We start from the raw sequence: 17015 nt of genomic DNA on the forward strand, positions 1-17015 counted from the left end.
CCACAGAACCGTAATGATACAACCGAACCTGTCTTTGCAATGTCACAATTGAACCTGTCTTTTGTTTGTTGTTGGTTAATAATATAAAAATACATTAAAAAAAATAATTCTGCAAACAACTCCTTCTGTATATTAGGCCTGATATGTTTGAGAATCTGAATTGGAAGTGTTTCGGAAATTCTGCTGCCAACACCTTTCTTGCTTGACACCTTAGTTGTCTTCTTATTCGTCACTTAGTTTCATGTTTTTATTGTTAGGTGATAAGATAACTACACTGTCTATTTAAACGTAACCCTTAACTTTCGGCACCCAAGCTGGGGGGAATGATGGTACCTTCCATTTTCTTCTGATTTTCTCTTCTTTTTTGCTCCTTTGTGTCTACCCTTCTGAGTTGCACAGCTGGTGTTTTTTCCTTGCTCTTGTGGTGGGTGCGTCATACTGTGAGCACCCTTCCTGCGTAGTAATATGTGTCAGCAAGTGCAGTTAGATTGGATTGGACTACTTCTGAGTGTAAGTTCATTTCAGTTGGTAGATGTACAATTATCAGTGTGATTAGCAAGAGTTGAGGGGGCGGTCAAAGCTTGCTCGTTGCTGCCAATCTAACGCCTGCTTGAGTGGGTGTGGCTGCATCATCTTCTGGTATGATGAATGCAAAGTTGCACGTTATTGGTAGTAGTCCTAGGTGCAATGTAATTGCTTCAAATGCTTCAGCTTGTATCGTTACTTCTCTGTGAATGTTTCCACCGTGTTTATGAAGTAAGCAAAAAGAGAAGTCCATGCAGTTTTAAAGGTATATGAGTGAGATGCATCAGTTATGTGAGTATACATGACTGCAGTTGGTTACTAGTGGTTCTGCATGGTTTGTACTACTTTGTCCTATCATGGTAGCTTTACTTCCATTTGTTATCAGTGCTTTGTCTAGTGGCTGTCAACTGCCACCCCACTGGTTTTATAGAACTAGTTAAATCAGATCCATACGTGGTGGAGTTCAGCAGTGGGAGCACAGGAGATCACATTAGACTGCTCTCTAGAATGCCAGCTGATATCGGCAACTTATTCTAGGTGGTTAATAGCCATTGTCTGTCGGTAGATGATTATAATGAGGGGGTCTCGATCTTGCATGAGCTTTTAAGAGAAGTGAATATCGATTCTAACTTCCAAGAGCCCAGATAAGCCAATGAGGAGTTAATATGTGCAGGAAGAGTCTGGGTTGTTGTTGGCGATACATGCTTGCTAAGAGACTACTCTGTTATCTTATTACTAGTGTTGGTGCAGGGTGCGTTGAGCTCGCCTCTTTTCCTTTTGTTCTTCTCAGTTGCACTCCCTGCTTCCTGCATCTGGGTGTGAACTGCTTCCATTGAGAGGAGTGTTACAACCACATTTGAGAGGGCATGGAAGGTGGCTTTATTTCGATGCCCATCAGTAGTGATCATAGCTGTTCATGGTATAGTGTACATTTTGTCTCCTTCAATCTCACCTGGCCTCTGGTCACCGTTTATCTGCGTGATAGCGGCGACGCACTTTGCACGCATTGCGGTTATGCCACTTCAGCACTGGCAGTTGTATTTATAGCCTGGCATGAAGCAGATCAAAGCACTCTGCCGCCCCACAGTCTGTGCCTCTCAACGTCAAGAATTCTGGTCGCTGGAGTTCAATTGGGTATTCCAATGGGTGCAGACAACAACAGGTAAGGGTTTGAAAGTAGCCAGGTAGAGTGTTTACCAGGTAAAAAAAACTGTGTGGCATATTTCTTATCTAGGATGCCAATACCTAATGAGGATTTCACACACAATGGTAGGTAAGAAGTTGAGGAACAAGTTTGTAGTATGATGGAAGCGCTAGATATAGTGGACTGGGAGGAAAATAGTTGAAGGATGATATGTTGAATAAGGTAGGACAATGAGTTTGAGAAGGATGGCCAGAGAAAAGGGCTGTGGAAGACCAGTATAAAGCATATTACATGGTCAAAGAAGAATTGTTTGACGATGGATTTTGAGGAGAGGTAAGGGGGTACCTCCCGAGTCGTTGAGTACACAAATTGCTCATTTGGCACATGAATGTCATCCTCGTTTGTGTGAGGGGTCAGAAATGTGAGGCGGATAACTTTGTAAAGAGTTTTTTCACCAATTCACCATTTTATTAAATAAAATGGTTGGATTAATGCCTCACTATCCCCACGCTGATGAGGATTTCCTTGCCTAAAATAAACTAAAGGAAACATTCTAGCAAAGGATCTGTCCCTCATACTTATTCATTCAACAAATCAAAAAGGAAATGCATGGCAGTTCAAAACAACAAAATTAATATTACAGTTGAGTTTGTAATATGACCATCGTTTTTTATGATCTGGGTGAATTCCCCTTCCCCAGATGCAAACCGTATTCTGCTCCACAGTTCAAAAAAGGAAATAAGGAAATCCTAGTTTGTACCAAAGTTCAAACACAAGTCTTTATAGTGTCAACTGGACAGCAGATAGTTCCAGCACTTCAATTAGGCACCAAAGAAAATAGAATGTTCTTTCTCTTCTTTGAGCAAGAATGAGCCTCAGAATTCTGTTCTTCACATGAGCAACACTAATTGACTTTGTCGGAATGATTTGTCACAACTGAATACTTTTGAAGAAATGTAGCTCCTCTACAGCAGGTTTGTACAGTTCGTCCTTCAGCACCACAAACAGCATAAATTCTTTGTTAGGAACACTTTAAAGTGCTGCATCAACTGCTACCTAGTTTACTGCCATGCCAGGCATCCGGGTATTCTCCCCTGCCCGAACAGCGTTTCACAAAACAGAACGTGCTTCAGTGCTAACCTACAATTTTACAACAGCTTCACAATCTTCATTATTTTGCAGCATTAAACTTTGTAGCAACTCTTCAGGGAAAATGAGATTCACATTGGTGCTATGCTCCTTTCCTTCTGATTAACCTTTTCCAGAATGGCAGCCTTTTTGCCACTTTCCCCACTGCACAAGAAACCAAATACTGATGAGGATAGAGTCTTATTCTGTTCCTTTCTCCGCTTTGGTAGTGTGTGTTTATATCACTTGTTATGTTTCACAAAGCATGAATAACAAGTTTCACAACCCTTAGGCCTTCCATTACTCCCCTTTCACGATATCTGTTGGACTTGAATTGCTTAGTTTTTGGTTTCTCTTGGCTTGTGTAATGGTTGTATGCATTAGCTTTTAACAATGTTGCGCCATCTGGTTGTTGAGTTCTCCATAAACTCAATGCTTAAATTTACAGTCATTTGGCTTTAACAAATATGAGTCTGTCTACTTTCTGATAGTTCGGTATTCAAAATGACTGCCAACACCTCTTACAGTCACACGCGACTGAATATGCCTGCCCTGAACCGGCTAGCATCCTGGAGCGCTCCAGGGTCTCTTTCCACTTGTGAACTCTCCTGGTAAGTCGAATGCTCCCTATCCTCTCGGCATTCGCAGGTGGTCTGCTGCAGTGGCTCCTCGCGACCCGGCCAGCTTATTGCCGATTCATCACATTTGACTATAACAAAGAGGAAAATAAGTTAAGAATTTTGGTAGCCGGCAATGGACACTCAAGTAATAAGAATTGTAAGGTTTGTGCACCTTGTGCGAATTCTTACAACAATTTGTCGACACATAGATTACCACTTAATCCGATTCCAGTGCCCAAGGGTCTGTGGGTAGAATTGGCAGTGGATGTTTTGGGCCCTTATCATGGTTTAGGTAAGGGACATAGATATTTGCTAGTGTTAATGGATAGATATTCACTTTGGTTGGAGGTGGGAGCTATGGATAGGGTGACTTAGAAAATGTTCAAGAGCGAAGCAAATGCTGAAATTGTTATGAGTAATAATGGACAGTTCAGAGCAAAGGAAATTCAAGGGTTTTGTTGTCGGGTTTCAGATTGAAGTTTTCCTCTGTTTATCAACCTGAGACTAACAGGATGGTGGAAAGAATGAACAGCGTGGTAGGGGGTTGTATACAACAGACATTGGCAAATGGTTAGTGTGGAGAAAGGAACTGACAGATTTGATATGGGTGATTCTGCAAGGAGCTGCAGGGGTATCCCATTTTCGTGGGATTAGAGGCAGGGAGATAAACAGTATATTTTCTCAGGCATGGTTAAATGACAAAGTAGGTATTCGAAAGGTAGATTAAGGTTTTGTTGCTAAAGAAATGTTGGCAATGCAAAGGAAATGTAAGGAACACCATGATCAGAAGTTTAAGTGGAATATAAGGAAGTGTGGTTGTTGGAGAATATGCTATCGTGAAACATGGTAGGAAAAGTGGTAATGGTTTATCGAAGTGTTCCAGTCCCATGAAAGTTGTTGGATGTTTTAAGAATGCTGTCAGTTTGGAGGATGGGGCAGTGTGGAACCCTAATAGGATTGTGGAGTGTGGAAGGAAGGAGTGGGATGTGACAGAAGAGTGTGTGGGATCATGTGGCGGAGATGAATGAGGTGGAGACAAGCATTGAGTGACAATGAGAGAAGAGAATGTGAGGAGTCAAGGGTATTGGTGTAGAGTTTTAAAGACAATAATGTGAGTAAAAACAAAAGGAATCGTAAAGCCCCAGACAGATTAAAATAATGTTCTTTATAAGTAAGAAGTATAGTTTTACAATTATTATGGTATTTGTCATTTTGCTATTTTTGAGTTTCTAGTAATTTTGGTGTTGGTTTAGTAAGGAAGGGGAATGTGTAGCATGTATATTTTCGAGTGTCGGTGTGGAGTCTTCTAGGATATCTGGAATGAAGGGTTGTTTTCTGGGAGTGATGGTTGGAGAAAGTGGGTTGTTGGAAATGGAGTTGGCAGAGTGGTGCCTGCAGGACTGATGAGAGATGCACTGGAAATAAATGATTACTTTTCTACTGGGTGTTGAATAGCCAGTTAATTTACTAAGCGTTGTGGGCGCGATTTTCTCTGTTCCCTAAGGTTTCTAGAAGTCTAGTGCTCTCTGAGACGAGCAGAGCTTTTCATTTAGGCAGGTCCTGGCAGGTTGCAGGTGCAGGGCTCCCTCCAAAACATCTTCAGTTTGGAGCTTAAGCTCTACCAAGCTTCGACAAAATAATGAAGTAGTCTAATAGTTGTAATATTAGAAGCTAACTGCACACTCTGAGCTTCCAATATAGAGTTTGTATCCATGCAAACATTTGGTGTCCACCCATTCACGGATGGTTGTCACATTTAAGCTTTCCTGGGCTACTAACTGAGCAAACACTCAAGTTCTTCATTCCGCTAAGCAATCCCAGGCACCATTCATGTACCCAGTCAGATCTAATCTTGACTTTCCCTGACTTGTCCTTTGAGGCATTCAGATGCCATAACCATACCTGGCCTACACTGTTTCCCCAAGTTATATATAAAGGGAACATGGTTTAACACTAAAACTCACTTTTCATTTCCTTAATCAAATAGAGGTACAATCAACTACACAAGAAAACTTGCCCAGCAACAGCACGTCTTTGAGACACCTTACCTCTCAGAGATCAAAGGTATCTTGGGCATGGTCTCATTAGTCACCTACCTAACAAGGCCTTGGATTAGGCTTCATTAGAGTAAAAGGGTTTGTAAATCAGTCAGGGAAAAATACAGGGTCTCTGATCCGATGTACAGTATAGGTATTTTGTCTCACAAACTGTAACTTAAAATCACTCTGCTCCCCTGAACAGTTGACTGCTCAGCCACTAATCCCACTAGTTGAGCTAGGATGACTTTAATGGAAACCCTGCTATATATCTGTGAGTTGGTTCCTTTCAGCTCTTGGATACTGCATTTAGTCAAACGTCCTACCACCAAGGGATTTGTTTTGCGGAATCATTCCAGGATACATAGTCCCCTTTTTATAATGGCCAGATATGCATCGAACCACTAGTTAACCATCCTTATTTGTAGTTTGAAAGAAATTATTTTGGGTCAGCCTTTGGCAAACATGGTCAGAGGTGATAGAAGGACTTCTCAAATGTGCAAGGGGATATTTTAACTCTGGTGTCTAACTTCAGTCGTGGGTATCAGGTTGGTGTTTTCATGAGTGGGTTATGGTTAATGAGCTGGGTTGGCTAGCGAATCAGCCATTTAAATTTGGTTGGTTTGGCGGTTATCATACAGCATTGAGATGACTAGATCAGGCATATAAGGTTTTTCTTTGATAGTGGTTAATTATTTGTTTGGGTAAATGGTTGGTGGTTGATACTGTGGTGATTAAGGCATTGCTTGAAAGATGTCTGTTAGGTGGGAGATTTATTTTTAAGGTGGCGGATTAGATAGAGGACATTTTGTGATATTGGATTTCACATAGAATTGTTTAGTAAGAGAACGTTTTGGTTGGTGGTGCTTCGCAGTGTTGGATTGGGAAAGTGTTGAAGCATTGGATTGGGCAGGGAATGGTTTATCAGATTCATAATGAGTCTTGATTCTGATCTATATGTTTCTTAACCAAGCTTTTTCTGAGTTTCTTTTTTTGTTAATAAAATGTACCTTTCTTATCTTTGTTTGTTATTTCCACCTTCTATTGATGGTAGATTCTCTCATTCCTCTCTATAGAGTGAGGATTTCCACCCCTTTCCAACTAGACTTATAAGTTTTTTTTTCCCTCATAGGAAATGCATCTCCCGTTGATTTCTATCGGTGTGAGCCTTAATATCTGTATTACATATCGTAAATCCTAAATTGGAGTTATTTTTCTCTATTTTCTCTAGACCTGCTCGCTGGCACAAAGCCAAGAAGGTTCAGCTCACACCTGGGCAGAGCGAAGTGAAGATTGACCTACCCCTGCCTATCGTTGCTTCAAATCTGATGATTGAATTTGCTGATTTCTATGAGAATTATCAGGCATCAACCGAGACGCTGCAGTGCCCTCGCTGTAGTGCATCAGTTCCAGCTAACCCTGGTGTCTGTGGCAACTGCGGTGAGAACGTGTACCAATGTCACAAGTGCAGGTCAGTGATTAACATTTGTTATAAGAGCCTTTTGTTGAGCTCCGATTAAAGTCACTAGTTCTTTATAGTGCAAGGATTTATTTGCTAACCTAATTGAAATGTCATTTTGCAGCATCCCATAAACCCAGCTTAATGCAACCCTGCATGGCCAACTTTTATCAAATACCCGGATACAAATGGGTGAGGTGTTGGAGGGGGGGGGGGTCAGAATGTCGGTGTCCCTGTTCCTGACTCTTGTAGTGTGCTGGGAGGTAAGCATGGGGGTCGGGTGCTGCTACAAACTGTGATGCTGGACCTGGGCAGGTATGGAAGGATCGCATGCAACACCAAAGTCAGAAGGGCTAGTAACATGTGCTGCTGGGTTCTATGGCCCTTTTAACAGTTAAAAGTGCAGCATGCTATGACTAACACTAATGTTTGCAAGGGTCCTGCAGGCTTCCGTTATGTCCTCTTAGTTGAAATAATTTCTCGGTGCATGCTGCACAATAATTCTGAGAAAAGCAAAGGGAAGTATGCTCACTGCTGCAGCATCAGTCTGAACAGGAGTGTGTTGCGGAGAACGCAGTTGATGTCCTGCTGAAGCAGTGCAGCGTTCACACTATGAGCGCATGGCAGACTGGCTCATTATAGGCTCGGTTCACTCTCCACGGTGCGCATGTGCAAGTAAAGTTTAAACAAATAGAACCCAGCCAATCCTGGTGTTGGGGGGCAAACCGCATACAGGTACACACCCTTAGGAAAAGCCCAGCCCTGAATATGGGGATAATGGGCTAGATAAAACTAGCAGAGGAAAACAAGAGTGAGGTATTTTGGGGTAATGGGTCAGGCAGAGAGCAGAGGTTAGGCCAGAGAAGTGGCAGAAGGAGCAGAAGAGGTTTGGAGGTGGAAAGGAGGAAAAGTAAGGAGCAGGAAGAGGAGATCCAAAAATAAGCAGCCTGAGTAGAAATAAGTTATTTAAAAACATCAAGAGCTGTAGGGAAGGATAAAAGAGTGTCGAGGCAGAGTTGACACAACATTTGAAAGGAGAGGGGAGCAGTAGAGAATATTTCAATGCTTAGTGGTGACAGAAGAGAAGAGGGGCAGCTTGAATGTAGGGCCTAGAGTGTGAAAAAACCTTTCTAAAAAAATAGTGACCACTAAAAGACGAGCTTTGTTTTTAGCTAACAGCACTACAACATTACACCTCGAAAAAATAGTGTCATCAGAAATAGTGACACTGTAATCAGGCACTCACTTTAGCTGAAGTAGAACTTTACAAAATAAATATAAAATTACTGCTGCAAACTAAAATTCCAGTCTTTAGCCCAAAACTCCATTGGCTCAAACTGAATGCAGTAACAATTTCCAGGGGGTATGCAAGTACCCCCAAAAGGACTTTCCGGTCAGTGAAATGTTCCCCATACAAGTAAACAGGACAAAGCCAATGGCCAATCCACATGGATGGGTAAAAGTCAGTTCATTCCCAGTTCTTTACCCCACAAGGGTGGATGTGGTGGCAAACAACCCCAGGAAGGAGGGAGCCAGAGAAGAGGAATCTGTGTGATGAGACACAGTGCCTGATTCATGGAATTATTTGCGCCGGAAACGCAGATTTGCGCTCCGTGCTGCCCGAAAATCCGTATACTTCAAACAGGGATTTTCGGGCAGAAAGGAGTGCAAATCTGCGTTTTCGACGCAAATAATTCCATGAATCAGGCTGACAGTATTTGCCATCTTTTGGGGAGGATCACTCCATAATACCAAAGTATGTAATAGCTTGTTGCAATAACCATTTAGGCATTCCACAAGGTCCGCCTGTAACAGCATCTCCTAGGCTAATCTGGAAATTATACAGGGCGCAAGGAGCAAGGCTACCAGGACCCAGTATAAAAGCAAATGGACCAGATTCTGCCACTGGGCAGACTCCAAGTTAATCAACCCACTGGCATGTACTTTGGACAACGTGCTCTCCTTCTCAGCGCACCGCTCTCACTCGGGGGTCCAGGTGGACACCTGTCGGACATACCTTGCAGCCATCGGTGCTTACGGGAACTCGGAGGAGGGGGATCTTCTCCTCCTCCAATCCTATTGTCAAGAAACATTTGACTGGGCTCGCAAGGCTCTACCCGCCCATCAAGAGGGCACACCCCGCATGGGACCTTAACATAGTATTGGACGCCCTGGTGCACAAACCGTTTGAACCAATGGCGTCCACGGACATCAGGCTGGTCACCATCATGACGGCCTTACTGGTCGGCCTACCTCGGCTCGTAGAGTCAGCGAGATCCAGGCGCTGGTCCCCTCAGAAACATATACTACCTTTCACAGGGACAGAGTCCTGCGGACACACCCAGCATTTGTGCCCAAGGTGCCATCTGCTTTCCACTTGAACGAGGAAATAGTCCTTCCTACGTTCTTTGCTGATCCTAAGGACGAAGCACAGAGAGTGCTGCACTGCCTGGATGTCAGGCGTGCCCTGAAGTTCTACTTGGACAGGACCAAGGGCTTCCGCAAATCGGATGCCCTGTTTGTCACCTTCGGAGGCTCAAGACCAGGCTATCAGGCTTCCAAGGCCTCCATATCCCACTGGATGGTCTCCACCATCAAGAAGCATAGGAGGGCCAGTGCAAGCCACTTCCGGCCAATATGAATGCCCACGCAGTCAGGGCCAAGGCAACGGCCATCACATTCCAGCGCCATGTCCCTTGGCAAGTCCTAAGCAGGGCGGCCACTTGGGCCACTCCCTCTGCTTTCTGCAAGCATTACTGTTTGGACGCCAGCTCTAGATATGACATGCTTTCGTACAAGCGGTTCTCAGGAACCTATTTGTTTAAGGAGGGTCTCCTCTCCACCCTAGGGCTACATTCAGTTGTAATCGGCCAGGCAGTATGGAGGAAAGGGGACTGGACGTAAGAATAATTATAAGTTACTTACCGTAGTGACTAACATACTCTTAGTCCATAGTCCCCTTTCCTCCATACATCCCACCAGCCTCCTCCCTAATATTATTGGTGTTATTAGGCAATGTTTATTCTATTGTTGACGCGTCAATGGGGACTGAGGTGTGGCGTCCGTGGGCAGAGTCAGGGCAGCGCATGCTCCCTGGGCCGCACCCCCGCGCACCTCTAAATTTAAAGGGGAAGAAGGTTTTTGCTGGTGAAAAAGGTTGTCTCCCGTCCCTTTGAAGGGATGCCCATGCAGGATGGAGGAAAGGGGACTATGAACTAAGAGTATGTTGGTCACTACAGTGAGTAACTTATAATTTACTGCTGTTGAGGCAGTTAAAGTTTCTGCTATTGTAATAGGATTTTTTGGCCTTGTGGATCTCCGCTTTGTAGTCGCGATGATGGTGGCCGTATGCTGATTTGTTCTGTGGTGTTCTGGAGGCATGCCATTTGCGTTCTAGGGAGTGGTTTCTGGTTTTGAACGCATTGAGGTTGGGGGTGAACCACTTGTCAGTCGCGCCTTTGTGTGCTGGAGTTGAGCAGGATGGAGTAAGTGGAAGAAATGCGTTGTTGAGCCAGAGCCCAATGGTTTTAAGACTATCTGGGGAAGGGAGCAATGGGGGGGGCGAGGAGCAGGGCTTCTGCCAGGTCTGGGATTTCTTTGACTTTGTTCCAGCACTTGAACAGCAAGGGGGGGGATAGAGCAAGCCTTGTGAGGCAGAGGGGGTGTGCAGAGAGAGAAAGGAATGTCTGAGTGGTATATCCAGGTCAGAGGTATTGGGAGCAGAAATGACAATGAAGTTGGTTGAAACTGAACCTGGCATCAAGGGTGTGGCCGGCAGTGTGGGTGGGTCCTGCAGTCTGCTGGGTAAGGTTGAGTGCCTCCAGACTATCGACCAGTGGTTGAGTCATGGGGTTATTGGGCGTGTCAAACCAGATGTTGAAATACCCCAGTAGGGTGAGTGCTGGGTGGATGACTAAAATGGCTGCTAGCGAGTCGCGTAGAGTGTTGACGAAATATCTGTCATATCCGGGGGGCCTGTAAATAAGTAGGGAGCTGTGCGAGATTTTGGGCGGGGAAAGAGAGTTTGATTAGAAGGGATTCACAGTTAGCTGTTCAAGGCTGTGTTTTAGGGAGAGTGATGGTTATGTGTGGTTTGTGCAGGAAAGCTAATCCGCCTCCTCTAGAAGGCTTAGTTGGTGGTTATGCGTGAGTAGTCCGGCGGAAATTCTTTGTGTGCAATTGGTTTGAAGTAGTCTGATAACCATGTTTCAGTGATTAATACGAGATCAGGATTTTCAGAGATGAGGAGATCAAAGATGCTGTGTCTGTTCCTTATCTAATAGATTAGCCTCTCACATCACACCAGTGCTGATTCAGAAAATTCTGTTTAATATTCTCCCTCCACATCACTTTGTGGTCACAACTTGAGATTTTAATGTGTTTCTTGCCTCTTTAATGGGATCTCCCTTCAAGCCTTTCTATACTTGGTTTCTGAAGATGTTGTCCTATAAGCGTGTCCTCCTAGCTGCTGTTAATTGAGCTATGATGATCGATGAGCTCCAGTCTCAATTTTCCAAGCCTCCTTACTTGGTGTTTTCAAGGGAAAAAGTTAAACATTGAGTGATCTCAGAATTTAGCTTAAAAAATTCCAGCTTCCAGTTCTCAATCTTCCTACTTATCCGTCTGATATGTTCCACCGTTTAGCTCAGAGGAGGGATCTTATTTAGTTTCTGCATTGGTAGAAAAAGACCCATTCATAAGGACATTCAGCTATTCATAGCTATTTCTGGAGCATGCCTAGGTAGATGCAATTTTGTAACAGTTTCAAGCTGGATAATGTTGTTCATATTTGAGTGCTATTCACTTGTTGAAAAGGACATGCCACAGTGTCTTAATGCCATCAAGAGGGTTGTCGGTCCCATCATCGCAGAAGTTGTTGCCCACATTGAAAATGTGCCAAATGATGACCGGAGCTTCACTACACATTTTCCCAAATCACTATTGCTTACATTCACAATCTAACATGGATGGCCAGTTCTGCAAAAGGTTCTGGTGTGAGGTCCTATTCCTCGCTTACCAACCTCTTCTTTAGGGACTATACTGCTATTGACGTCTAAGATGAGGAATCTATGGAAGGATGCAATACATTCAGAGAACCCATTTACCTCTGCAAATGCTATTTCTGCTGGATCATCACCCCACATATTCCTCCTCGCCCACTCATCTTTCCCCACAGGTAGGGAGCTAGTCACATTTTCAGGGTCCAGTAGTAGTAGTTTGTTTTTGCAGTTGTTCCTCTCTTGTATATTACCATTGGCTAGCATTGGTCGGCATTCTGCTTGTACACCTGTCCTTCAGCAGTTGCTGGGGCTCAGTTCTCGGGCAGGACCTCTTTAAAGAGGTCCCCTCTGGATCTTCAGTGGGCTGGTTGCTCCTTTGTAGGTACCTGTGTGGTAGATATGGTACTTATATCACTTTACCTTATAACGATGGCTTTGCTATGCACTTTGTCCCATTGTTTTTGATGAACTTTTGACAGACTCTAAGGCCTCTTAACAACCAAATCCCTTCAACTGGGATGCACAGTCATTGTCCTTTTAAAATAAAGTTCCTCTATGATTGGTTTGCAACGATTTCCAATGGCTCAATGTTAGTCGACAGGCACATTTGCAAGGTCTGCACACTGAGCCTCCCAAGATGAAAGAGCAGAACAAGACCCCTGAAGAAGTCACAGAGGAAGGGTTGAAACAGCACAGATTTTCAAATTGCATAGAGAGGTCTAGAAACAGCAGCCAGACAAGTCATGGTTCAATACTGGATGGGCAGTGTTTGTAAATGAAGACCCTAATGCCAACGGCTGGAACCAAGATTCCAGTTAAAATAATCTGACCCCAATTGACAAATTCTGAAGAGGTGCATCACAGTTCAGTTCTTGCTGAGGGGTTTTCAGACTCTACAGCTGTATAGGTCGCTGTTCATTGTGTGATAGGGAGGGTCAGCAACTGAAGATCCCAGGCCTGGAGAAACAAAACAAAGAGCTTGTGTTAAGTTACATGATCACTCAAATAGGATGCATTACTGCAACCACGTTGAAGAGATTTCAGAGTGGTGACCTCGGGCAGGTCAGCATATGTTGTGAAGCTACTGGAGGCCTACACAATGGGAGAAAACATAACCAGGTTCATCCAGGATGAGTCCAAGCAACAAGGAAATTGTCCAGCTGCAGCAACTGCCACAATAAGCCTCTCAAGGAAAACGGTACTCCTGCTTATGTGGCGGCGACACAGGCGCAGCCAAGTACTTCATGGGATCACAAGCACCAAGCACAGGTCACAGATCTGACTGGTTCTACCAGATCAAGGGTAGAGATCACTGAAATCTGTTTCTTTTGGTTGCTCGAGAAGTAGAGCTTTGTTATCAGAGCTTCTTTCTAGGTCTTTGGTGAGGCATCCTTCCAGGTACTTTGGAATCCTAATCCCAGTGATTGTCAAGTTAGTGGTTGTGATGATCCAGTGGAGACATCACTGATTCCCCTTGGATGACCTCCCATGTGGCCAGCGGACGGCAGCCGCTGCCTGATCCTGACCCTGGTGCAGCTATATGCTGATCGATCACATGGGAGGAGACAACTACCGGGGGGAGGTGGTGACTCCATTGGAGGGGACGCAGCATTTCCCCCCTGTCCCTTGAGGAAGACCCTATAATATCAGAGTTCTTAATGGCTTGTCACTTAACAGTTCCACTCTCTAGTAAAAGTGAGAAAACCTCTGAATCATGCTAGTCATGCTCCCATTTATGACTCAACCATTCACAACTCGTGCATAACCTCTTCTGATTTTGATGTATCTTTATATGAGACCTTTGAACAACATCTAAGAAATCCAATACCCTACATGGAATTCAACTCCCATAAATCCAAGGGTACTGAAATGATGATGATGATGAAGGAGTCTATGCTGATCAAGAGATGCCCAAAACCCAATGTGCAGGCTAGTTATTTTACTAGTCGTAAAGTACGAGAGACATTTAAAAGTGGCAGAAGCAGTGCGAGAGAAGACCATGCAGGAGAAAGCAATGAGCTTGATGACGTCCACATCCTTGCAGGGGGCCACGAACGCGAGGCATACATACTAGCGTGACGAGAAAGGAGAGGTGCAGCAGGCACACCAGAAGGACCGTGGAAGCACTGGAAGCTGCAGCAGAGCTCCTGGAGGTACGGTTGTGCTGAGAAGCATCGTTCTCCGGTTCAGGTTACAGTGGAAAGCCGGCGAGTTATCGCAGAGCTGCAGGAAACACTGGGCGAGTGTCTGCACCATGTAAGAAGCCGACCCAGCGTGGAAGCTTCATCGCGAAGGCACACTAAGAGTCTTATACGCCCTGAGCAACCATGGAGTCTGCCCAAAGTCGTAAGTGGACCACGGGGCGTACCAATGCGCGTGTAACCAAATTACTGAATGGTATGAGATTGCAAATACAGACAATACTCAAAAGTGGTTGAATGCAGACAAAACCCAATACGGTTTCAAATATCCAGAAAAGCACAATATTTCAATGCCGACAAGACACAGTGCAACAACAAACCACAAGCAAGTACAGGTGCATGAGATGCCAATGTGGCATGTGAGAAACCTCAAAAAGGCCATCAACTTTTGGATCCTGACCCTGGAGGTGGAGTAGCGAGAAAGGATCACCTGGGTGGAGGGTCCTTGAGGATTGGGAGTGGGGTGCTGACAGGCGAGACATTGTATTCCCCTTTCCCTATGGAAGACCATCCTAACCCTCCCCTGGCCTTTCTGGGCTATTGTAGAACGTCTCCCCTTATTTGCCTACATTCAACTTTTGATAGTACTGGGACGAGGAAGTGGCTACTAAGAGTGATGAACACTGAACCTTCCTTTCACCACTTTAGTACTGAGATGAAGAATATGCCTGCAGAGTACTTGCAAGGTGAAGCATGTCCCTTTAATGATAGTCAGGCAGATCCAATTGGGAGTCCACACCTGCAACCTGTCAAGTAGTTGCAGGTGTATAAAGGGAGACCAGTGGAACAAGCAAAGAGAGCAACAAGGATACCAGCAGGGGACCCGTGTCGTGAGGAGACAGCTGTGGTGGTACCTGTGGAGGAGCCAGGACGCCGGGCGAGATCCCAGAGAGCTTGTGGAGGCCAAGGCAAGCGGGACGTGCAGTTGCCACAGGTCTGTGAGGCTCTGAGTTGGAAAGCGAGCAGCCGGAGCTTCGAGCGAGCAAGAAGAGAGAACGCTGTCTGCATCGGTGCAGAAGCACTGCAATTGCCGGCTTGCAGAAGACCTCACCCGGCATGCGAACTGGGCACACGAAGATGGCCTGCTGGCCTGAGAAGCAGAAAGCTTACGGGAGCTGCTGGTAAAGGAACGCTGAGGACCTGCGAGTGTCGGGAGGAAGACACTCAAGCTGGAGCACTCCTACTCGACTGCATGTAGGTAAAGTTATATCGAACTGAATTCAAACTTGAAATTAATCTGAACTATGCATATTGAATACTGAACTGACTACAAACTTGAAATTTAGTTGTTTTATATATTGAGTACTGAACTGAATGCAAATTAGCAACTAAACTGTATTATACAAATTGAATATCAAACTGAATGAAACCTTGAAATTAAGCATTGTGAACACTAAATGGAAATAAAGTTTTATGGGCAGAGTTAGTAACTGATGAAGGCTAAAACAGGGAAGTGCCCAAGTGAAAGCAGCCGATGGAAAAAAGAGTGCTAGCGTGTATGGGTGTAACAGAAAGGTGTGGAATGAATCGGACCGCCACAAAGTGAACCTTTATGAATGGATACAGTGTGGCAAGACCAAAGTCTGGCAAAAGGTTTGCGATACGGTATGGTAAGGCCAAGAGGCGAACCAGGAGAAGCCAAGAAAATGTAGAACCGCCAATAAATGTGTACAAAAATGAGACTGATTATCCCTCTTTACGCCAACTCGTAATTAGAGTGGTGATGCTTAGAGGCTAAACGTATATAGTTTTAGTGATCAATATTACTACACACACAATGTGATAGGACCCACCAGGAACTTAAGAGAGACTGATTTATTAATTATCAAAAGAGTAAGTAAAATAAAGTGTATCATAACAAACATTTGATTTTCATTTTTTGTCATGATTGGCACAAGTCAAATTCACAGCTTAAACAGTGTATACGTAAAACATACCAAATACAACAATTCACAAAATTAGAAAAAGGGATTAAGCAAAACAACACACATAGTTGATAAACACTTTGTTTTAAGGAGAACCCAGGCTTATTTCTATGGGTGTCTCAGATTGTCGACATGTTGCATCCTTTTTTATACACTGGATACTATCCCTAGTGTATTTTAACTCTAAGATATAAAGGCCATCTTCAGGACATAGATTTTTTTCAATATACTCGATGATTCCTTTATACCTCAAGTATACGTGATTTTTCTACAAAACATAAAAACATATATAAAACAGTCATAAGGGTTAGGAGTTCTTCTTTTAGTCGATAATACACTGATAGATTTCTATCAATGACCTTCACATTTTTCGTGCATCTTACATTTCTTCATACACAAGACTAACATAAAACATAAGCATATTCATTCTTAATTGACATTTTACTGGAGACTTAAGCAAATAATTTTTCTGTCTCAACTACAGGTTCAAATTAGTTGTATGTCCATATAAATTGGCGCATGACTGTTAATACTTATCAATTCTTAGCAATAATAAAGTACCTAGATCTTCACTACTGCAACACGCAAAGGAGCTGCTGGTGACATGAACTTAATACGTGGGGGACACTCTTATGGAAACTCGGACCGACCCGTGATTACGACCGGGAGGCCAATACCATGTTTTATTAAATGCCCGCTTGTGCATCTTGTACTCATTTAGCACGGGGAAGAGAGAGAGACCTACGTTAAAGAAGTACAGTTTAACATGGTGATCTCCTCCAGGTGCAGGCACATTAATTACCTGGCAAGCGTCTATTCAGAAAAGTGGCGACATCCTTTCTGGGCCTGACAACACTTCAGGACAAATGTCGATACATAGAATACACATTGTAATGCTTAGTTTGTTTTTACCAGCAATGTCTGCCCTTATAGAACAACGCGACAGTTGTAAAAGACTTATTTCTGAAGGGTCAGGA

At 44.0% G+C, this 17015-nt stretch overlaps 1 protein-coding gene across 6 annotated transcripts in view; it reads left to right on the plus strand.

Moving 5' to 3' along the window:
* Window positions 1–17015, plus strand: part of UBR4 (ubiquitin protein ligase E3 component n-recognin 4) — a 2945062-nt gene that overhangs the window by 2283539 nt on the left and 644508 nt on the right. For all 6 annotated transcript variants that reach the window (XM_069611069.1, XM_069611071.1, XM_069611072.1 and 3 more), the window contains one exon: window positions 6685–6924. In XM_069611069.1, coding sequence (XP_069467170.1) covers window positions 6685–6924 — 240 coding nt within the window. The remainder of the gene's footprint in view (window positions 1–6684; window positions 6925–17015) is intronic.

The sequence above is a fragment of the Ambystoma mexicanum genome, chromosome 8 (assembly GCF_040938575.1).
Source record: "Ambystoma mexicanum isolate Mex_15411 chromosome 8, UKY_AmexF1_1, whole genome shotgun sequence".
NCBI lineage: Eukaryota > Metazoa > Chordata > Amphibia > Caudata > Ambystomatidae > Ambystoma > Ambystoma mexicanum.